Source organism: Sprattus sprattus (assembly GCF_963457725.1).
Source record: "Sprattus sprattus genome assembly, chromosome: 21".
Lineage (NCBI taxonomy): Eukaryota > Metazoa > Chordata > Actinopteri > Clupeiformes > Clupeidae > Sprattus > Sprattus sprattus.
In genome coordinates this window covers 4,930,318-4,953,693 of record NC_137919.1, presented here as the reverse complement: position 1 = coordinate 4,953,693, position 23,376 = coordinate 4,930,318, and the positions used below count along the sequence as shown (strand labels likewise).

The following is a 23,376-nucleotide window of genomic DNA, read 5'->3' as shown; positions in this document are numbered from 1 at the left end:
CTCACACACCATTCTTTCACAAGCCCAAAACCACCGAGACAGCTTTGAACATCCACCGTAAATGCCAGAAGCTTGTCCAGTAGACAGATGTTGTACAGCTACCATCCCTTCCTGAAGAGGGATAGCAGAGCCTAATATTTGCCTCTGTTGCGGGCTGATCTGAGGGAGATGTGGCAGGATGTCATCCATACTCTGTGGATCTTCGTCCACCCTCAACAGCAAACAAATCTGTATAAATGTGTACTGCCAACCTCGGCATCTCAGAAGGGTCAGACGTTCTATCACCATCAGGAGTTTTAAGACTGGACATTTGTTTATTCTGCCCAGCCCTCTCCTCAAAACTAAAACAAGACTGATGTGAAGTGATGAAACTGCTTCTTATTAAAGCCCTTTTTGGTCTTTCCTGTAAACATGAAGTCTTTCCTGTATACATTTGAAGTCAGTTCATGCTGCTTCAAATGTATAGCATACTTTAATGAAGCCTCATTATTTACCAAAAGCTGCTGATCTAATTTAAGTATTTCCATCTCCAAACGCTTTTGATCATTCTTAAATCCCTACATTTGAAAAGGTACTGTATGCTAGTGGCAGTAAACTTCACTCTTAATTTGTACTTTCCCAATTTCTCACCACTGCAACCTACATGAGATGAGGGAGGGGGTTGAGGGGAGAAGAAGAAAGAGGAGAGACAGAGACAGAGAACAACACTTAAAAAGAGACTTTGAGTTTTTAAAACCCTTTATTTAAAACACCATTTGAAAACTATTTAAAAAAAATGCTGAGCAAAAAAAGAGATGGAGAGAGCTAGAGAGAGATAGCGAGAGTGGGAAAAAAAACAGAGAGAACAGAGAGAGCCAAATAGAAAGGCGAGAGATGGAGACAAAGGAAACACAACTGAGAGAGGGCAAAAGGAAGGGAGCAAGACAGAGAAAAAAAGCACTGAAGAACGAAGCGAGAGAGCAAATGATAGGGAGATGGAGAGGAAGAGAGAGAGAGAGAGAAAGGGTAAAGGCAAAGAGAGTGATGGACAGAGATTGAAAGGGAGAGAGAGAGAGATACGGTATAGGCAGAGAGAGAGGGAGGACTTTGTGAGTGGGAAAGAGAGAGAGAGAGAGAGAGAGAGAGAAAGAGAGAGAGAGAGAGAGGGAGGACATTGTGAGTGGGAAAGAGAGAGAGAGAGAGTGAGAGAAAGAGAGAGAGAGAGAGAGAGAGTAAGAGAAAGAGAGAGAGAGAGAGAGAGAGAGAGAGAGAGAGAGAGTGTGAGAGAGAGAGAGAGAGAGAGAGAGAGAGAGAGAGAGAGAGAGAGAGACTCCCAGCTCTACTGGGAGAGAGGGAGGACTGCTGTAGACTGGCAGCAAGCTGTGTAGCAGCCTGCCATGAGCTCCACAGTTCTGTGAATCCCCTGTCCCACATGGCTAATACTTAATGTTTACTAATTAATAATGAACTGGTTATGTGTTTATATCCTATGTTACTTCCCTACCTTCTATAGCCCCTCTTGTTCTGCATGCTGTTTGTACTGCTGTTTTATTTATTTATGTTCATTTCAATTGTATCGTTTGTGTAAATATGCTTTGGCAATGTTGTATTGTATGCAGTCATGCCAATAAAGCCACTTGAATTGAATTTAATTGAGATAAAGAGAGAGAGAGACAGAGAGAGAGAGACAGAGAGAGAGAAGGGGAGAGAGAGAGAGTGAGAGAGAGAGAGAGAGAGTGAGTGAGAGAGTGAGGGTATAGGGGGAGGTTGAGGAAGGTGACATGCAGGACAGGTAAAAGCTAATTCCATTCTTCGCTAATCCTCCTACTGCTAGCTGAGGTGAAAATGATCCTACATTTATTCACAAAGAGAGAGGTGGCATCTGCACTCTGACGTCTTCTTCTCTCTGGGTCTGTGTGTGTGTGTGTGTGTGTGTGTGTGTGTGTGTGTGTGTGTGTGTGTGTGTGTGTGTGTGTGTGCGTGTTTGTGTGTGCATGTGTGTGTGTGTGTGTCTGTGTGTGCACGAGTGTGAAAGAGAATCACACAGAGTGTGTGTGTGTGGGTGTGTGTGTGTGTGTGTGTGTGAGAGAGTGAAGCTCATAACAGCCAGTCTGGGAAAAGGACATTAGCAGGTGGATGATCCAGTCCATGTGATTATTCCTGACTGCGGTGTGTGATTGAATTGAGGTATGAAATTGCATAATAAGCATGTGAGACTTCTAAGCTCGCCATAATAAGTGTTACAGCATTGTAATTCATGAATATAAAACGTGGTTATCATTGCTGACATTATATTTAACTGTGATGGATCAACTTTGGCTCTTTAATTAATTTGTGTCAGCAATTAATGTTGCTGGAGGTGAATACTGCGATAAATCAAAAGCATCATCATCATCATCCGTGTCTTCATCGTCCTCATTATCTTCATCATAAACAGCAACAATTACAACAACTAAAACAACCAACATCATCAACAAAAACCACCACATCAATTATAATTATCATCATACACAACCACCTCCATCAGGTGTTGCTACCACCACAGACACACACACACATTCATTTCACTTACACACAAACACACACATTCACTTACATGCATTCACTCACACATGATCTTCACCACCACCTTACCCTGATTGTGTTGACTTGGCTGCCATTTTGAAAGAAGTCCCAGATCTCTGGCTCATTTTGCTCCCATGCTTCTCCGAGCCCTTTCAGCCTGGCCAGGGCGTCGAAAGTGCTGTTCGCCTGCAACAGAGAAGCACAGCATTGTGTCACAAAACTGGCTCTTGCATGTGACATGAACGGGAGTTCGACACGCAAGGTTGTATAATAAAATACATTTATTTAAGTATAATACAAACAGTCAGTGTAATTGTCTAAAATCAAAGTGTGGTGCAAGCGGGTGTCTTGAGTAGTGTACACATGTCCAACAAACAAACATAAACCACGCATCGAGGAGAGGGAGCCTCCTGCACCCTGGACCAAGGCCTTCTTATGTTCCAGCTCATCATGGCCACGTTCCTTACACCTGCACAGACTCTGCTACTCAGCTGTGGAGAATAGAGAGCACTGATAGCAGGGGGGGGCAGGGCAGATCAGGCTGGGTCGTGACAATTGCCATAGTGACTTTGAAGGTCACCTTCATCTTTCACATTCGCTTCAATGGCAATAAAAAAAAGAAGAAAAACTAAACACACAAACACACAAACAAGCAAACGTGCTGTAGGTGCATTAGGTCAGACAGATAGTCTAGACTACCCATCTTTTGAGTGCCGATCACCAAGCTATGTAAGGGATAATGTATAGAACGCAGGTCCTTATCGGAAAATAAGTCCCGACAGGGTGAACCGGACACCGACGCGAAGCGGAGGTGTCTTGCTTCGCCCTGAAGGGACTTATTTTCCGATAAGGACCTGCGTTCTATACATTATCCCGCTTATTATACGGCAACTTGCCAAAACAAAAAATAACTTAACACAGTGTGTCTTTTTACAATGTATTTGTTACTATATGTAGTGTTAAAAAGCAGAGAAATAGTTCGCCAAAGACGTTGAACTTCAAAGACGTTGAACATTCTTTAGAACACAGCTGCTCAACCGTCCGCTGAAACTCCATTGATAAGTTACCGGACTCAATACTTTCGGAATGATACGAAAGACCTATATCAGAAGCACAAAACCCGTTGCCATTGACAGCACAGCGGTCATTATATGCAGGTCATTATATGAAAATAAGTACCTGCGAACGTTGGGGATGGCCCATTCAAATCAACAGGGCTTTTTGGAATGTTCTGAAGAGCCGTATAATAACATGGGATAAAGCACCAAGATTTGCACACTTGAGCTTGTTGTGAGTGAGAACACCTGGTAGCTGGTCAGACACATCAAGAAACTTCAGGACAGTTTTCATTTCAGCATCCAATTTGTGCAGTGAAGGCCCGTTGACTTAGCCTGGCCATTACCAGCCTGTGACTCCATTTCTTTCCGTCAGTCAGTCTGGCAAAACCCCATGCATTTTCGTTTCCGAGATGGGCGGGTGCTTAGCTTGTGATTTAAAATCATTGGAGTTCCCTTAACCAATCAGCAACGTTTGGTAAGCTGACTACATGCACCTCGGCAAGGCGAGTTTTGCGTCACAGCTCTGAACTGTTCGCTGATTGGTGCGGTTGTAGGGTGAAGCCTGGAAACGATGTTAGGCGGGGCTGGGCCAGACTACGTATGAGCTTGAAATCAAATCAGGCGGAAATACGTAGGCTGGTGTCACCAGGCGACCGTTGACTACCTGGCCAGCAAACAAATGATTACAACCACAGACGTAGAGTGACATGAACATAAGTGAAGCTCTTCCATGTACATCAATGGCAATGGCACTCTCTTATTCGTCGGACCTTTCTTTTCCTAGCAATCTTAAGCACGAATCTAGGACACTTGGGCTGAATCCCATTACACCCCTTAGCCCTATGCCTTTCCCCTTCCCCTCCATTTTGCGCATTCACGTGTAGGGGTAGGGCTATCCCAATTCACGTTAAGACAGAAAGGTAGGGGTGGGGGAAGGGCTTTCCACCCCTCCAAACGGAGATTTTCCGAGGGCACACTTCAAATGGAGGGGTGAGACCATTTTCCCCCAATGCATTGCGAACCCGTGATCATTCACACCCCAATCCTAGATGGCGGCAATACGTTGAGTCTGGCAGCTGCCATTAAAGAAGAAACATCGCGCGAGTCCCTTTAAAAATGTCGGAAACAGCAGGAAAAGCATCACACAAATGAAAGTATTTTCTTTGTAATTCATGGTTTTAAAACAGTGCGGCCACAACAGCTGCAGGCGCCATGTTTGTTTACGTCTGGTGAGTGACAGCTGTCGCTCTCCGGTTATGTAACAGCTGACGCAGCGTACTGATGACGTACGTAAGTGTTGAAGGGATATCCCAATTCGTAGGGCTACCGTTTCAAGCCCTTCGCCTACACCAACGTTATTGCTCCGCTTGAAAAGGCGAGGGCCAAGGGTTAGGGGTAAGGGTAGGGGTGGAGATTAGAAATGGGATTGGGCCTTGGTGTCACGTCTTCCATTCATCAGTTTCATTCCCTGCCGGCTGTTCAGTGTCTAGGTGATGCAATACACTGTGAATGGACATTCCTGTACTGTCCTTGAAAGATCATCAAAGAGAATCTATGGCTCCTCGTGGCCTCTTGTGGAAACATTGAATTAAAGAAAAGTATTGACCATTACAAAAAGGGTTTGTCTCCGCAAAACACTTTGATGCGTGTTGATGACCTTGGGTTAAGGAGCCAGCGGGGCCTGTATCTCCTTGTGTCTGTATTAACACTCTAAGGTCCAAGGCCTTTTAGACTTTTCTAAGTTGTCTGACATGCCTTGATGTTTTTGTACATTTTGCTTAACTAAAAACATTGATGCACAAATGGAATATATGATTCTATTCTAGAAGACCTCAGCAATAATATTAGAAAAGGGTTCAATGTTTCCGTGGTTGTTCTTTTTATGTCTCTAAGACGAAAAGTCAAAAATAAAAATATCCCGGACGAGCTAACTGCAGGCTCCATTTGATGATGTAGCAATGAACGCAATAAATCACTTTAAACACAAGTCAAGTTACAAGTTACAAGAGTGTAAATTCTGGATCTGCATGGTATAATTCCGGAATGACTAGCAAAAAAAACCTCAGTTAGTAGGGGTTAAGTCCAACACATTTTTGATGAGGTAACAGGAACTTAAGTTCACAATGTACACCCCAAACCCACTGACCTCCAATTAAAAAAGCTATCTATCGATCTATATACTGTATAAATATATGAAGAACCATAAGTACCACCAAGGCCAGCCCTTTGTCATGTTTGAGTAATGAGCGTTAAGCTCTGCAAGTGTAGCGATAGGGAACATAGTTTACTCGTGTGCATATTTTAAAAGCCATGAGAAGCAGGTCTACTTCCAGCCGACTGAAACTTGGTTGGTGGTTGTAATTGGGTTGGTTCATCCTCCGCAGAGAAATGATATGCCAGACCTAAATAGTTTCCGCTGATGACTGGCAATCGTCTGGGGAAATAACAACAACGGTCCGCTGTCTTTTGGAGTCTCCAGCGAGCGAGATGTCACGTTTGTTAATGGCCTCTGAAACTCTCGACGGTAGGCTGGTGCGTGGTGGCTGCGTGTCGGTTGGGGAAGGAGGCGAGGCGTGCTGGGCTGCCCCTAGAGCGACGCATGCAAAGTGCCGCCGTCAGCGCGAGACATTAAGATGTAAACACTCACCGTGACGGCAAGATGAAGACATCCGCCTCACACTGAGCGAAAGGATGAAGTCTACGGAACTAGATTCGTTTTCACCGCCAGGATCCCCTCCGAACGGTGTGTATGAGTGTGTGGTTGGGTGTATGTGAGTCTTTGCATGTATGTGCGGGTAGGTGAGTGACGGTGTGTGTGTGTGTGTGTGTGTGTGTGTGTGTGTGTTTGTGTGTGTGTGTACACGGGTGTATGCATGTGTGGAGGATGGATACAGACTGCATATTTGTGTTGTTTGTCAGGCCAATCGTCAGAATATTTCAGTGGAAGACATGAAAAATACATTGCTCTGTGGCACCCTTCTGGGTCTTCTCTCTGTCCTCCATCTCTTTTTTTCCCCTCCTTCGTCACACTGTTCCTCTCCCTTCTCCATCTTTCTCTCCTTACTCACTCTCTGTCTTTTTCCCCTTCTCTCTCTCCGTCTGTATATCTCTCTCCACTCTCGGCCTCCGTCTGTATCTCTCTCTCCATCTGTCTGTCTCTCTGTCTGTCTCTCTCTCTCTCTCTCTCTCTCTCCTCTCTCCCTTTCCATTCACATGTTTTTGTTTTCTTGAGGGAAGGTTCATACTGTCACGCATACCATTTCCTGCACTTATTATTTATATTTATTATTTATTTATATTTATTATTTATTTGCTCAGAGTTTGGCTCCTAATTTTTGCAGCTCTCACTGTACATCTAGAAACTTCTGCATTGGTAGAAACAGGAACTGGAAGTATGCAGCCCTGTAGTGCAGCTGTAGAATTGGAAATGCATGGATGGACATTCCTATAAGTAGCTGATTGGGGTATTGACACATTAACAGTTCCACACATTTTATCCAATACTAAACATTTAATAACCTGCAATACATTTTAGGTTTAAGATAGGGGATAATGGATAGTCCACCAGTCATTCTTGAAAAAGAAATCTGTTCTAGACGAACTTCTATCGTCCTGAAGGGAAATATTTTATTATACAGTTTCTTGCCAAAACGGTAAAAAACATTTCTCCAAAATATCTCTCTTTTTTAAGTTTTTTGTTGCCATTTCGTGGCTTCAGCTGAGGGCAAAAAATAGTTCTTCCCGCAAATAAAATAATAGAACAAAAAGAGTTTCTGGTGTTGTGTAGCAACATATTGCGGTGCATTTCTGTTCCGATGAGTAAATGGACGACTGATATGAAAAATGAGAACCAGAGGCACCAAACCCATGGTCAATGGTCAATATTTATTTTCAGTTGTCATTATGAACAAATATCGGACCTCGAACGTTGGGTGGCCCATTCAATTCCGTGGAACTTTTTGCAGCCTTCTGAGTTACCGTATATTAAGCACTGTTAGTACCCAGAGTAATAAGCGTCATCCAGGTCCCTCGTGTCCAGTCAACTCCTATGGGTGTGACTGTAAGATCTCTACCAGATCAGTGCCAACTGAGTCCCATCAGCATCATTATTTCCTCTGTGTCTGTTATACAATTTGCGACTGTTTATAACAGTATCAAAGTGCCTCTCCCACTGTTTATAACAGTATCAAAGTGCCTCTCCCACTGTTTATAACAGTATCAAAGTGCCTCTCCCACTGTTTATAACAGTATCAAAGTGCCTCTCCCACTGTTTATCTGCTGAAACATAGGGGTTTATTCTCGCCTGTATACCAGACCCAACTTAGCCCAGCCCACAACATTTGAGGTCTGGAAGTTCTGTCTGGCACTGCTCCGTTGGGGAGAAATTATCAGATCTCAGAAAACCTCAAATGTTTTCTAACCAATCAAATTGTCAGGGCGGGCTTTATACGATAATGGACAGATGATCAACCGTAACGTAATCAACTATGTCACCAATGCTTGGGTTGAGTTTGTATTCAACAAACATGGGCGGCGCTGGAGAGCTAAATTGGGATTCAAGTCTGTTTTAGAAGACATTGACAGCGCATTCATTTTGAAAGAGGAACAGAGACACGCTATCAAGGTATTTGTCGAACGAAAAGATGTTTTTGCCGTCCTTCCTAGGGGATCCGGTAAAAGTTGAATGTATCAGCTGGCCAGGATGGTCACACTACATTGCTCTGACTGGTTCTAGGTATATCCAATTGAGCGAAGAGGCCTTTTTTTTAAACACGCCCCATAATCACAGCCCAATGAAACAGTATCAGACTCATATTCTGACTAGAATTATGAGTATGACATCGTCAGGCTAGGTTTATTCATTCTTGTCACGGTGTAAACCGTTACCTTTATCACTATCACTTACACAGTACATAGTGGTCATTCTCAATACTGTCTCACAAATGTCATCCATTCGTTTGTCTAGTATAGCAAAGCATTCTTGTCACAGTCTCACCCGTCATCTTTACCACTGTTTTCTGTTGTAGTATTTTGGGAGTGCTCATTCACGTTGCTGTCACACAAATGTCACCCATTACTTGGTTTGTCTACTATAACATAAGGGAGAGTTCATTCTTCGCAAAGTCTCACCCGTCATCCTTACCACTGTTTTCTGTTTTATTATTTGGGAGTGTTCATTCACGTTGCTGTCACACAAATGTCACCCATTACTTAGTTTGTCTACTAAAACATAAGGGAGAGGTCATTCTTCGCACAGTCTCACCCGTCATCCTTACCACTGTTTTCTGTTGTATTATTTGGGAGTGTTCATTCACGTTGCTGTCACACAAAAGACACCCATTACGTAGTTTGTCTACTATAACATAGGGGAGTGTTCTTTCTTCTCACAGTCTCACCTGTCATGCTAACCACTGTTTTTCAGTTGCAACATTGGGGATTTTTCATTTGTATTACTCCAACACTGATGTTGTGTATGTGTGTAGTTTGTGTGTATGTGTTTGTGTGAGTGTATGTGTATGTGTGTGTGTGTGTGAGAGAGTGTGAGAGAGTGTGTGTGTGTGTGTGTGTGTGTGTGTGTGTGTGTGTGTGTGTGTGTATGTGTGTGTATGTGTGTGTGTGTGTGTGCGAGAGTGTGAGAGAGTGTGAGTGTGTGTGTGTGTGTGAAAGAGTGTTTGTGTGTGTCTGGGGTGGCTGTCTCACCTGTGCCATGAGTTGTCTGGTGACAGGAGTGTCTGGCGTGAAGAGGACCTTCCCTTGCAGGAGTGGCCTGAACGTGCTCCACAGGTACCGCAAACTGGGCGTGCCCTCCAAAGTGTCAATGAAAGTTTGGCAAAACTCACCTTGGAGAAGGGGGGGTAGAGAGAAGTAAAAAGTTTTCAGACAGAGAGCCATCATCAACACTTCAGAACAGTAGGATTTCATTTGTCCTCCAGAGTCTGGCAAAAACTCATTTAGGAGACCGAACAACCGAAAAAATAACAGTCAAAGTCAAAGTTTCCAACAGACATCCACATCAACACTTCAGAACCGCACTACTCCGCTAGGATTTGAGTTGATCCAATGAGGGGGCAAGCGAGGAGAACAATAGCTGGAGGGAAGAAATGGATTGACAGAAGGAAAGAGTCAGACTTCTTGACAGGCACAAGGGTTTTGAGTAACATAACAGAGTAGCTCCTTCCCTAAAGTGACATTTGCAATGAGGAGGGTGTGTGGATATGACTTACCCCCTGTGTGTGTCTGAGTTCCTGGGACACACAGGGAGCTCGGGTAGAGAGCTGGTCTGTGCAGATGGTTGAAAAATCGGAGCTGCAGGGCGTCTTTCTAAACATTTCCACAAATCAATGAACTTCCAGACACCCACTGCACTAACATGCTACACACTAATGCTTGTGGTAAAGTCAGAGGAGTCACTGGAACCGATCTCACTCTGACCCAGGACATTTCCACTACAGGTGAAGCCCCTTCCATCCACCCACCCATCTATCTATGTATCCATCCATCCATCCATCCATCCATCCATCTATCTATCTATCTATCTATCTATCTATCTATCTATCTATCTATCTATCTATCTATCTATCTATCTATCTATCTATCTATCTATCTATCTATCTATCTATCTATCTATCTATCTATCTATCTATCTATCTATCTATCTATCTATCTATCTATCTATCTATCTATCTATCTATCTATCTATCTATCTATCTATCCACCTATCAATCGATCGATCTAAAATCGGTATGCATGTGGTTGTGGCTTTGAGCTGATCCATGCCATGTTAGGGGTTGATCTAGACCAGAGGATCTACCTCAGATGGAATATAGAGCCTTTATGGAAGAGGAGCTACCTCAGATGGAATATAGAGCTCTATGGAAGAGGAGCTACCTCAGATGGAATATAGAGCCTCTAGAGGATCTACCTCAGATGGAATATAGAGCTCTATGGAAGAGGAGCTACCTCAGATGGAATATAGAGCCTCTAGAGGATCTACCTCAGATGGAATATAGAGCTCTATGGAAGAGGAGCTACCTCAGATGGAATATAGAGCCTCTAGAGGATCTACCTCAGATGGAATATAGAGCTCTATGGAAGAGGAGCTACCTCAGATGGAATATAGAGCCTCTAGAGGATCTACCTCAGATGGAATATAGAGCTCTATGGAAGAGGAGCTACCTCAGATGGAATATAGAGCTCTATGGAAGAGGAGCTACCTCAGATGGAATATAGAGCTCTATGGAAGAGGATCTACCTCAGATGGAATATAGAGCTCTATGGAAGAGGATCTACCTCAGATGGAATATAGAGCTCTATGGAAGAGGATCTACCTCAGATGGAATATAGAGCTCTATGGAAGAGGATCTACCTCAGATGGAATATAGAGCTCTATGGAAGAGGATCTACCTCAGATGGAATATAGAGCTCTATGGAAGAGGATCTACCTCAGATGGAATATAGAGCCTCTATGAAAGAGGATCTACCTCAGATGGAATATAGAGCTCTATGGAAGAGGATCTACCTCAGATGGAATATAGAGCTCTATGGAAGAGGATCCACCTCAGATGGAATATAGAGCTCTATGGAAGAGGAGCTACCTCAGATGGAATATAGAGCTCTATGGAAGAGGATCTACCTCAGATGGAATATAGAGCCTCTATGGAAGCTAACAGTTTTCTCTGTAGGAGGAAGGTTAAGGTTTGTTCTTAACTCCCTCTTAAATAACTTTTTTACCGAGTCTGTGTGATGGTTCGCTAGCTTTACGGCAATGGCTTTTCATTCATTACACACTAAATCAGACACTTTTATCCAACGCAAGGTGCAGCTCAGGTCAGGTAGACTCTGTGTGTTATCAGCGCTTATGCCTCCTGGGGATTACTGGATGCAATCTCTGTGTTGTCAGCAACGTGCTCTCCTAGCTGTACCCCAGGGGTAACATGCAGTATCACAGGAACATCTGTGTGAAAAAGAAATAAATTAAAAAAACTTTCGAAGACACAAAGGGCCTTTTCCGTTCAAAATGAGTCCTTTTTTTGTGTAGAATCTGTTGCTGTTTTGAAAAAAAAGGCAAGCAGAATCTCTTTTCTGTCTTCCAGTATGCATTTGTAGTCCTTTTAAATCAGGTGGAGTTGAGCGAGCGTGTGAACCTAGTGGAGTGTGGTACGAATACATTAATGATGCCACACATTCATGCATGGACAAAACATATAGCATGTTGGTGTCGCAGAAATCAAATGCCATATCTTCCACATCTATCACATAAAATACAATGACTTTCTTTTTTCACTTGGCCCTTTAGATGCAAGCAGGAGGATGACATGTCTCTACCCATCTGGTCACTGAAGGTCAAGGAGGACTGCAGCTGGCCTTAAAGAAGTGTTGAATTTAAACCATGCACTTAGCCTTAAGGACACTAGTCATGGCTTGACAGCGCAAACGCTTTAAGAGCTTTATCGAAGGGGAAAAACGATGCTCTTAAGATAAAATCACCCAAGCAGAAAATACATTTCTGTCTCCTTTACATCGCAACAAAGACCATCAATGGATCCCTGAATGTCACAATCTCTTATGTAAAGCCACCTACAGTTTTTAACTTCTTTTATCAAATGCTATCCCACTAGACCACAATTACGTTTTACTGGACGGGGGAGATAAATATTAAATTGCTCCATATCAGATTCATTTCACCTAACCTATCTTTTAAGAGCTACAAACCCGCCACAGGGATAACATTTTGAGCATAATGAGTAGAGTAGCGTAAAATTGAGCCTGAGGGTCAATTTTGTCCTTCCCATTATGGGGTGATTTTCAGTAATTAAGGCCCATAGGAAATCTTATTTTCACGTGCATGACTTTGACAGAAGGACAAACGCTTGGGAATTGGAAAGATTTTGAGTGGCATTGTCGTACGGGGGGAAGCTGCTTGCTTACTAGCGGAGTGCTAACGGTAGCCCTTCATAGATGTCATCCAAGCCAGCTGTTTGGCTCAGAAGCTCACAGATGGGCCTCGCACTCACCAAAACGGCTTATTATTCAATAAACACAATTAATCAGAGCAAAACCCTTTTATAGTTCACTGAAGACCCAGTTTCACTCGCACAAGCTCTCTCTCTCTCTCTCTCTCTCTCTCTCTCTCTCTCTCTCTGTCCATCTATCTATCTATACATCTCCATCCATCATTCACCTATCTGTTTTTCTATCTATCTGTATGTATCCACAAATCTGTGTGTCTGCCTAGTGTTATCTTTCTATTCCTCTTTCTCCCTATTTTCCATTGTCTTGCCTCAAATCTCTTCCTCATCTCATCACCCTCTCTTTCGCCATCCTCCCCTCTCTGCCTCCCTTCCTCGCTCTCTGCACCTCTTTTTTATTTCCTCTGCTTCCTCCATTTCCTGAAATCTTTCCCACCTCTCTCCCGGGACTAGCCGTGACTAAGACGGTCCATTTTGTCGCACAATGCCGGTGTCTTGGAACCAAATCCATATTTTGCACAGGGGGCAGTGCGGCCAAATAATTGCCTGGTGCTCAGAGTCAACCCCTAGTAGTACCTACTGAATTTAATCAGCTCGGGCTGACTCCTGAAGAAACACATACACACACAAACCTCAGAAAGACATCTGCAGAAAGGCAAATATATGCATAGAAAGGCCTGCACAGACTGCATCATTCAAAAACTTTGCTGGGTATTCATATAGTTTGTATGTGTGTGTGTGTCTTTTCGTGTGTGTGTGTGTGTGTGTGTGTGTGTGTGTGTTTGTGTGTAGAATTGTTACAGTACTCTGTTTATTCAGCAAGCACACTCACACACACACACACACACACAAACATACAAATATACATGGAGAAAGATGGGTGACAAGAATAAGAAATGTAGAGGTCACACTGACCCTGGATTGTTTTCTGTACCTCATACAATTGCCAGTTTTAGACAGAGGAAGCATTTATAAAGCATATATAAGGCATGTATAAATATATAATGCATATTACAAATGTCTATAATCACACAAAGAGAGCCTTGGAGGTCAAAATCGGTTAAAGGAGAAATTCTTGCTTGCCTAGATCCTCCCCTCTCCACCGCGTCTTAATCTGCCAACTGTCTGACTATTTCTAGTGAGTAGCTCACCAAAACCATAAATCAAACACGACAATTAAATAAACACTGACAACAACTACGCAACTGTAGCTTCATTCAGAATGGCTCATATTGAGAGAATAGGGAAAGGCAAAATAAAACAGTGTTGTTTAGAGACATGGCACTTTCATCACAAACAATGAGGAAACAATGACAGACAGGATGTTTATAGACGACAGGGGGGAGGCCGGGAAAGACGCTTGCTCGCGCGTGACAGTTTAATGCTGGCCTTGTCAGTAACAGACTGTCAGATTGGGACAAACCAAGTGTGGGCTCGGCACTAAAACTCCGCTCCGAAACATTACCGGCGAAATCAGTCTTGCATCGTTTTGAATACAGAGTGATGTGACGAGACGTCAGTGGGAATAATGTTGTAGACAAATGGCGTGAGAGGGAGATAAAGCACTACGTGAAATAAAAAGACCAAAGGACACCTGTCTATGTAATGTTTGAGCTTCCTTCATCAAAGGGACAGCTTTCAGTCTCATGATGGATCTCCCTCTCTAGTTCACATTGCTATGTATCTGTCGTTTTCATGTATATGTGTGTGTTTGTGTGTGTGTGTGTGTGTGTGTGTGTGTGTGTGTGTGTGTGTGTGTGTGTGTGTGTGTTTGTGTGTGTGTGTGTGTGTGTGTGTGTGTGTCTGCGTGTGTGTGTGAGAGAGAGAGAGAGAGAGAGAGAGAGACAGATGGATTGATGAGAGATACATAGATTGATAGATATCCAAGCTGAGTGCATAATTATGCAATGGTAATCGGGGGTATATGTTTTAGTACACACAGAGGTCAGAAGCCACAGTAAAGATAAAAAAGGTCACGATGTGTAAATGTCCCCCGCCTCCCACACTGTTACTTTTTTCACTGTGTGTGAAATATTACAGAGGAAATGCCAATAGGCTAATGATATTTTCCCAGGCATGTACATAAAAACGCACGCCCGCTAACACACACACACACACACACACACACACACACACACACACACACCTATTAAATGAAATTGTTGCTTCATGTAGTGAAAATGTTATTCCAAAGCGATTGAGCACTCATGCATTTTAAAGGCATGTTTTATGTGTTTTAACCACTCTGTTTCCCGTATGATAATGGAAGACCAAACCAGCTTGGCTTACTATTCATCTTTTCAGAAGAACGGTGGGAGAATATTACCATAGAAATAAGTGCTACGGAATGAGCAATGTCTAAGTGACTTTACGTGACGTGAACAGTCCATTTTTGGGTCCTCTACCTCTGTCAAATCGTCGGTGCGTTCAACAAATAGCTGGAATGATTCCTGACTGTTAGGAAGGGCCAGGTTTTAGTTGATGATTTACGGAGCCGATCTGAGAAAAGATATGTCTTTGCTTCTCAGAGTAGTTCGTATGGTACCATCTGACTGTGCATGTAGATAGCTTCCATAAATAATGTACACTTCATGTGTCTGCTTATGGAGAAAATCCGTTTTATCCCAGATCATTCAGAATGCATGTGCCAAAAATGTATCTCATTAGCTGAACATCCTTACATCGGAGTCCCCCACATCACACCACTGCAAGAGACACTGAATGGTGTGTTATATTTAGTAAAGTAAATTGTAGTTTTTCAGTAAAGAGTGAAGTGGAAAATTCATAAAAAGATCTGATAGATCCCAAAAACTCAACTGCTCAACTGATGAATAGTCAGGATTTCAGTTCAAACTCCTCAGCATTAAACTCCGCACAAAAGGAGAAGCAAAGACAATACTCTCTGATGGTCATCTTTGTGATGGTCATCTTAGGTAAGCTGTTTAACAAACCCATGATTAATCTTCAGCCGCACGATCTAATATTCTTCAAATCAGTTATTCATCATTAAACAGAAATTGCTACAGACGCACTACTTTTTTGAAAACTGCAACTTCAGGAGCCAAAAGATACATTATTCATAACAATTTGGGTGGAAATTGGCAAAAGATATTGTTCTTCTACTGGACATTACAAAGCTACAACTACTTTTTCAGCTTTGATGTCTTTCACTCACACTGTGTAATGTAGAGGACTCCAAAAACAATACCAAAAAACAATAAATATCTAAGGACCTCTCTCTCTCTCTCTCTCTCTCTCTCTCTCTCTCTCTCTCTCTCTCTCTCTCTCCCCCTCTACCTCCCTCTACCTCCCTCTCTCCTTCTCCCTCTCTCTCTCGACTGAAAAAGCTTAGTGCTCCGCTGCAATCCTGAAATGACCGCTACAAAACAGACGCTCTTAAGCTGTCTACATATTTAATGGCTTGATTGGAGTCCACTCCAGTCGAGTCATGCTGCCTGCAATTTCCCATTTCCCACAACAATGGCTCCATGGTCGCCCACGGTTACAATTCCTTACAGATCACGCATGGTGGGTTGCGTGATGAATGTGACTGATACAGGAGACAGGGGGTTGTGTCGATTCATTTCTGATTGTCTGGTGCCGTTCGGGTTCAATTTAAGGGGGATGTCCACGTAGGCTCGGCCCAAGGCACGGAGGGAAAAGAAGTCAGATTCAATGCTTTTATCTGAACAGATTAAAACGCTGATCTGAATCAAAGATTTATCACAATGTTAAAATGACACAGACAGCCAAAGGCAAAAAGCATTAGATGGAAAGGCAAGGTGGGATCACAAAAAGCTGAGTGAATGAAGGAAGGAATGAATGAATAAATAAATAAATAAATAAATAAATAAATAAATAAATAAATAAATAAATAAATAGTCCAGTCAAAGCACCTTATTGTTAACACTTAATACATAACACTTAATCACTAACACTTCATATTACATTGGCCTTGTAACATTGTAGCTACCATTTCTTACCACAGTGTGAGACACTAATTATCAAGAGCATGTAGGAGCAGATTCTCACTCTTATTCCTACTGACACAACCCCAGTATTAACGTTCACACCCATTTTAAACTCTAACCTTAGTTTTACATAACACATAAATGTGCTGCTATTCTGTGGTACTCAGATGCTTAACACTGTGATTAATGGTTTTGCTACCCTGTGACACAGATAGGCATAAAGTTTAACCGTGACCTATTAAGTTTAACCATGATATTCTTGTGCGCTTGTGAGAACGTATTCGAGACGACTTACTTGTATTTCTCTGAGCTGGCACATGGCTACTGCGGGCCGTGTTCTCTCCCTCCACCCGTGAATCAGCCCTGGCACGGGTGAAGGTGGCAGAGGAGTTGAAGTCAGGTCGTTGCCCACACAGGAGCATATTTAGACTGCCGAATGTGTCATTTGTGAAGTCTAGACCATCAGTCACGCTAAACAGTGTCCTCTGGCTCCTCAGCATCTGATGGTAAGACAAATAGGAAGCATCACAAAAAAAACATCATCATCATCAACCACAGTTTTAACAACCATATAATCTCTTTGCTGAGGTAGTTACAATACCATGGCAACAAATCTATTGTATACATCAAAACATCAGTGTCTCATCCTGGCGCTCATCTTATCTAAAACATCAGTGTCTCATCCTGGCCCTCATCTGATCTAATTCCAGCCTCATTTCCCTGCAGCTCCAGCAGGGCCAGGGTGAGGGCCTGTAATTGGGAGCAGGTGCCTTCCCTCTGAAATGTGATACCTCGCCTTTATTAGACCGACATTCAAATTCAAACACGCTCAAACACACAAGCCAGCGTGGGAGGGATGGAGGGAGGGAGGGAGGGAGGGAAGGAGGAAGGGAGGCACAAACCTGGTCTACCAGAGGGGCCAGGTCCGTCGTCATTCTGAAGAGCTCCACAGTCTGAGTGGGGTTTAGGCCCAGAGCTAAGGGAAGCTGTAGGGGAGGGAAAGGATGTGACACGTCAGATTTAAGGTTTACCTGCAAACATGTGAAGCTCACCCTTTAATGAGGCTTGTCATAAAGGAATTTTAGGTAAGAACCCCAGCATGCGTTGGACGAGATGTTTCACGGCACTCTACTTGAGAACCCGTGCTAGACTTGGTAATGGAAGTGTAATGACATGGAAGTGTGGAACTGGAAGTGTATGAACTCCGAGTTTCTGTATGCATCTGTACGTGAGAAGGCCTTAATGAATAGTACAGTTCCAAGCAAATTCACGCATGCCTTCGATTAATGTGTGGAACATGGAAGTGTATGAACTCCGAGTTTCTGTTTGCATCTGTACACGAGAAGGCCTTAATGAATAGTACAGTTCCAAGCAAATTCACGCATGCCTTCGATTAATGCTTTGACCTTATACACCTTCAAGGTCACTACTTGTACTGCAACAAAAAGGGCTGCACAATGACACTGGTTGAGTAAAATAATACCTTTTAAAAGCCACCAGTGCCTTTGCGTCAAGCTTTTTAGAAACCTATGCCAAAAAAAAGGAGCTTCCTCTGTAACCTTGAGAAAACTAAAATACATCATAAAACTCCCAGCAAAGAAAAGGAGAGAAGAGGGAGAGAACGAAAAAAAAAATGATGAGGAAGAGCTTGAGAGAGAAGAAGAATTCCCTAGTGGCACATGAGGAGAAAAACATAGAGGGGAGCTTTTATACAAATTCAAGGAGATGTCATTTGCAACCAGAATTTAGCCTTGCAATTTCTTCTCTCTCTCTCTCGCTCTCTCTCTCGCTCTCTCTCTCTCTCTCCCCTTCCTGCTCTCTCACTGTCTCTCTCCCCCACATCTCTCTTGCACTCTCTCTTTATCCATTCTCTCTCTCTCTCTTTATCTTTCTCTCACTCTCTCGCTTACTATCTCCCTCACTCACCCTCCCTCCCTCACTCACTCACTCACTCACTCACTCACTCACTCACTCACTCACTCACTCACTCACTCACTCACTCACTCACTCACTCACTCACTCACTCACTCACTCACTCACTCACTCACTCACTCACTCACTCACACTCTCTCTCTCTCTCTCTCTCTCTCTCTCTCTCTCTCTCTCTCTCTCTCTCTCTCTCTCTCTCTGCTTTCACTGCATCCTGAGTGCATTAATTTGGGCCCAATTCTACCCTTGGCATCAAGGCACAAGGAGGCGAGAGTGGACCCAGTAGGAGGCACTGGGGAGCCCCCTCTCCCCTCTCCCCTCTCCCCTCTCCCCTCACCAATTTAGCAGCCATGGGGGGATCATGACTAAAAGTGCTAATGCACCCAACAGGACAATGTTGGTGGTGAGGGTGTGTGTGTGTGTGTGTGTGTGTGTGTGTGTGTGTGTGTGTGTGCATGTGTGTGTGTGTGTGTGTGTGTGTGTGTGTGTGTGTGCATGTGTGATGGTGTGTAATGGGGGGGGATCGCTGATTTGCATTAAGAGGTGATACTAGACCCTGGGTACTTCACGTGCTCTTTGAGCTGAAGTGTTTCACTGGAGACGTCAGAGAGATGCCTACACACACTCACACACACACACACACACACACACACACACACTCACACACACACACACACACACACACACTGGTCACAGCCGTCTCCTCAATCCTTCAGCACCTGCTCCTCTCAATGACAGGCTAGTGCCATAATGGCGGTATAAAGAGAAGCTCTAATTGAAATCGGGGCCTATAGCAGTCGGGCTAACTGTGTCATTGACGCCTGGCCGCCGTCATATTTTATTATTAACACGACAAGTCATCGTCAGTCTGGGGGATACAGAGGGTACATCACTTAGCAGGCCGTAAAGAGGGGGGAGAACAACTGAGCCTGTTTCATCATCACAGGGAGGGGGTCTGGAGATGTTTTGAGGGACTGGCAAAAATCAGGCAGTGCTTCAGTGATTAACATTCATTACATTTCACCAGTATTTTGAATATGTCATACATTTAATACCAAAGCCATTGTATAATACTGTGGAGACCTCTGCCGAGAGTTATGTAGGGGATAACGGCCGACGAGCTGTCCAGTTCTACAAAGGTAATGGACGCTGCGGGGCAAAGAGAACCACGACGCATAGCGGAGTGGTGTTGCTCCGCGAAGTCCATTACCTTTGTAGAACTGGACAGCTCGTCGGCCATTATCCCGCTTATCTCCCGTTTACAACATCCAAAAATGTTTTTATTATTATTATTATTTAGAATTTCCTTTATCTTTAGGAAATTTAATATGCATAATAACCTGATGAATTATTGATTTGAAGCCTAGTGCTCCCGTTAGAGAAAGTAGTGCGTGGAACTGGTCTTATCATATGACCTTTAGTTTCCCCGGGCATTGCTGCAAAGTGACACTCATGAGCTCTCCTCTGTAAACGGACACACGGACAAAGGTGTTGTTCATAAGGTTTTACTATTTAAAGTTGAACTCCACGTTTCCGTTGATGGTGAAGTTGGACAGAGCAACAGGGAGGTCAAGTTTGGTGATTTTGGTCGAAGGCTCACAATCGAGCGGGCGAGTTAGCCGTGTGAGCTACCATCTGTTTGAATGGGTTTTTGGTCTACGCGTTAGCAGCCGCCTACAAATAATATTCGAGACTTTCAGTTAAGACTTACAATACTCTGCAACATTCGTGTAGCACATAAACAACTAACCGAGTCAATTTAGACCTATAAAAAGTCGTGTAGATAGCTTAATTCACATAAAACATTTCCCACTAACTTCTCCCAACACGCCGCCATCTTGGTTCAAATGATCCTAGCTGTCAAAAAATAAACGTTACGTTGGTTGTCAATGGTAACCATTCAAGAGCATTGATATGGAACGGCGATTTAACTTTTCTACTGGGACTACGTCCAAGGTGTCCGGTTATACGAACTAAATGTACACCCCATTAGCCAATCAGAAAACAGTATTTCCATAGGGAGATAATGCACAGTAATAGATTAAATAGCTGCAAAATCCATTGTGATGCACAGATTATAAACTTGTGTCATATTCCATATACAGCATGAAACCACTTGGGTGAACTGGCTCTATTTGGTCCTAATCATATCATTTGTGTTTCACCTTCCGCATACATTTACATTTACATTTCGTCATTTAGCAGACGCTTTTACCTCAAGCGACTTTTCAAGGATGTATACACATTTTACATTTTTACACTGATGGCACACTGCACATCAGGAGCAATTAGGGGTTCAGTGTCTTGCTCAAGGACGCTTCGACAGGGTATAGAACTAGAAACCTTCTGATTACTACACGACTTCTCTACCTCCTGTACCACTAGCCCCATCGCCGCACATAAAAGGACTAAGAGCAACACAGTTCCAATGTGAACTCATACATCACAGAATACCATGCCCCATAGCTTTAGTGCATATTGTGGTAGGTACAGTTTGTCTATATTTATGTTTCTCAGAATATTTTGAGAACATTTTCTCAAAATCTGCCCCCTTCCTGCCCCTGTGCTCTGAATGCACTCCAAGAGCATCACAGCCTCCACCAGGCCGGGGTCAACCACAGCTAGCAAAGGAGGTGATAAGCTGCACTCCAAGGGCCTGATTTACTAATATGCGAGCGCTTCTTAATCTGCGTTCGCAAATTAACGCACGGTGTTTTAGCGCATTTTAGTTGGTATTTATCAAACCAGATCGCGCTGGGCAATCTGTGTTTACTCCGCCCTATATAGGGCCTGATTTACTAACATTGCGACCGCTGCTTAAACTGCGTTCGCACATTAACGCACGGTGTTTTTCCGCATTTTCCGTGGTATTTATTTAGGAAGAGAAAATGAAGCTACAGCAAGTGGAGATTGATATATTGGTTCACGTTCGCTCAATCACTGAACCTGATTCAATGTGTGCTATAATGTTGTTCTGCCCGCCATCACCTACAGCAAGATGTTTAAAAGAACACGATTATAAATAATATGCTATTGGTGGCATTAATGCATAAACTGTCTATTATAACAATATAGATGTGTACATGGCGAGATTAATACGTTCTACAAGGGACATGGGTTCACTACAATATATCCCCACTGAAACAAATACATTTACCAAGTAGACAGGCCTCTCCAAAATCACCGTTGCTCAATCATGGATAAATGGCACTATTCCGAAAGATAAAACTGTCATGGACAGACCACTTCCACGTAAGTAATGGTCATGTTGGCATCACATATGACCTGGACATTCATTGAATATGTGTGCTTTCTGTTTCGGTAAACGTGTTCGCGGATTGAAGGTGGGACTGTTTGCATGTGGGTGCGATAAATTTCTCCAATTACGTTCGTAAAGTTTAATTTCATATATATGAATATATGAATTATACGAGTTGAAACAAATATTTCTGTTCGCTGTCTCTGTCTATGTCTTTGCCTTGCTGCTGCCATATCAACGTTTTCAGACTCAGTGGAAATGCGCTTGGTTTAGACGTGCTTTTATGAGGCGGAGAATTAGCCTGCAAATCAGAGATGTGCGCTCGCCGGGCAGTTTAGTAAATACCACGCAGTTCATCATTAGGCGCACTCCTCCCATTAAATAGCGCTACACGCCTACGGTACCACCCACGTTTCCGAACCATCCCACCTGTTTGCAGGTACACACCCTCAAAGCGTTAATATGCGCTGCGCCAGCTTAGTAAATACCGTTTTTCGTTACGACCGCTATTTTACGCCAGAAAATGGGCGCAATCCTGTTAGTAAATCAGGCCCCAAGTCTTTCCATTTGCCCCTCTCTCTGTCTCTCTCTCTCTCTCTCTCTCTCTCCCTTTCTCTCCCTTTCTCTCCCTTTCTCTCTCTCTCTCTCTCTCTCACTCTCTCTCTCTCTCTCTCTCTCTCTCTCTCTCTCTCTCTCTCTCTGAGCATAGTCATCGCTGTTTTACTCTCTGTTAAGCTCTAAGAGACACAGAGTGCTGTTTTTACCCCATATTCCATTCTGCCTCTGGCCATATAACATTTTCCCCCGTTTATTTTTATTTATGTATTTTTTTGCTTCCAACACATGAAGGACTCGCTAGGGCTAAACCCTTTGGGCTTAGGTTGTTTAAATGTCATCCTCCCTCTCACTCTTCATTCCTCTCTCTCCCCCCTCTTTTTCTCTCTCCCCCTCCCCTTCCTTTCTCTCTCTAGCTTGGGCCTTCATCATTTATTCAGGACTGGCTGTCCCATGTACTTTCTCTTAAGGTAAAAACACAGAAATCCACTGCCCCCCCACACCCCACACCCCTGCCACACAAGCCACTAGAGGAGATGTAAGGCATGGAGATGAAGTGTCTGGATTAACAAATCAAGCTCCCTCCCTCTCTCTCTCTCTGGCTCTCTCTCTCTCTCTCTCTCTCTCTCTCTGGCTCTCTCTCTCTCTCTCCCTCTCTCTCTGGCTCTGCCTCCTCCTCTCTCTCTCCCTCTCTCTCTCTCTCTCGCTCCCTCTCCCTCTCTCCCTCCCTCACTCTCTCTCTCCCTCTCTCTCTCTCTCTCTATTACTCTCTCTCTCCCTCTCCCTCCTCCTCTCTCTCTCCCCCCCTCTCTCTCTCTCTCTCTCTCTCTCCCTCCCTCACTCTCTCTCTCCCTCTCTCTCTCTCTCTCTCTCTTACTCTCTCTCTCCCTCTCCCTCCTCCTCTCTCTCTCCCCCCCTCTCTCTCCCTCTCTCTCTCTCCCTCACTCTCTCTCTCTCTCTCTCTCTCTCCCTCTCTCCTTCCCTCACTCTCCTTCTCCCTCACTCTCTCTCCCTCCATTCTCACTCTCTCTCTCTCTCCCTCACTCTCTCTCCCCCTAGCTTTGCCCGGGCCACTGCTGCCCCTGTCCCAG

General features: G+C 43.7%; 1 protein-coding gene across 1 annotated transcript in view; it reads right to left on the bottom strand.

Moving 5' to 3' along the window:
• LOC308382368 (phospholipid-transporting ATPase ABCA1) overlaps positions 1-23,376 on the bottom strand; it is a gene marked incomplete at both ends in the record, with an annotated part of 237,019 nt that overhangs the window by 196,493 nt on the left and 17,150 nt on the right. Inside the window, 4 exons of the mRNA XM_080860090.1 lie at positions 2,614-2,730; positions 9,303-9,442; positions 16,838-17,042; positions 17,445-17,528. Coding sequence (XP_080716216.1) covers positions 2,614-2,730; positions 9,303-9,442; positions 16,838-17,042; positions 17,445-17,528 — 546 coding nt within the window. The remainder of the gene's footprint in view (positions 1-2,613; positions 2,731-9,302; positions 9,443-16,837; positions 17,043-17,444; positions 17,529-23,376) is intronic.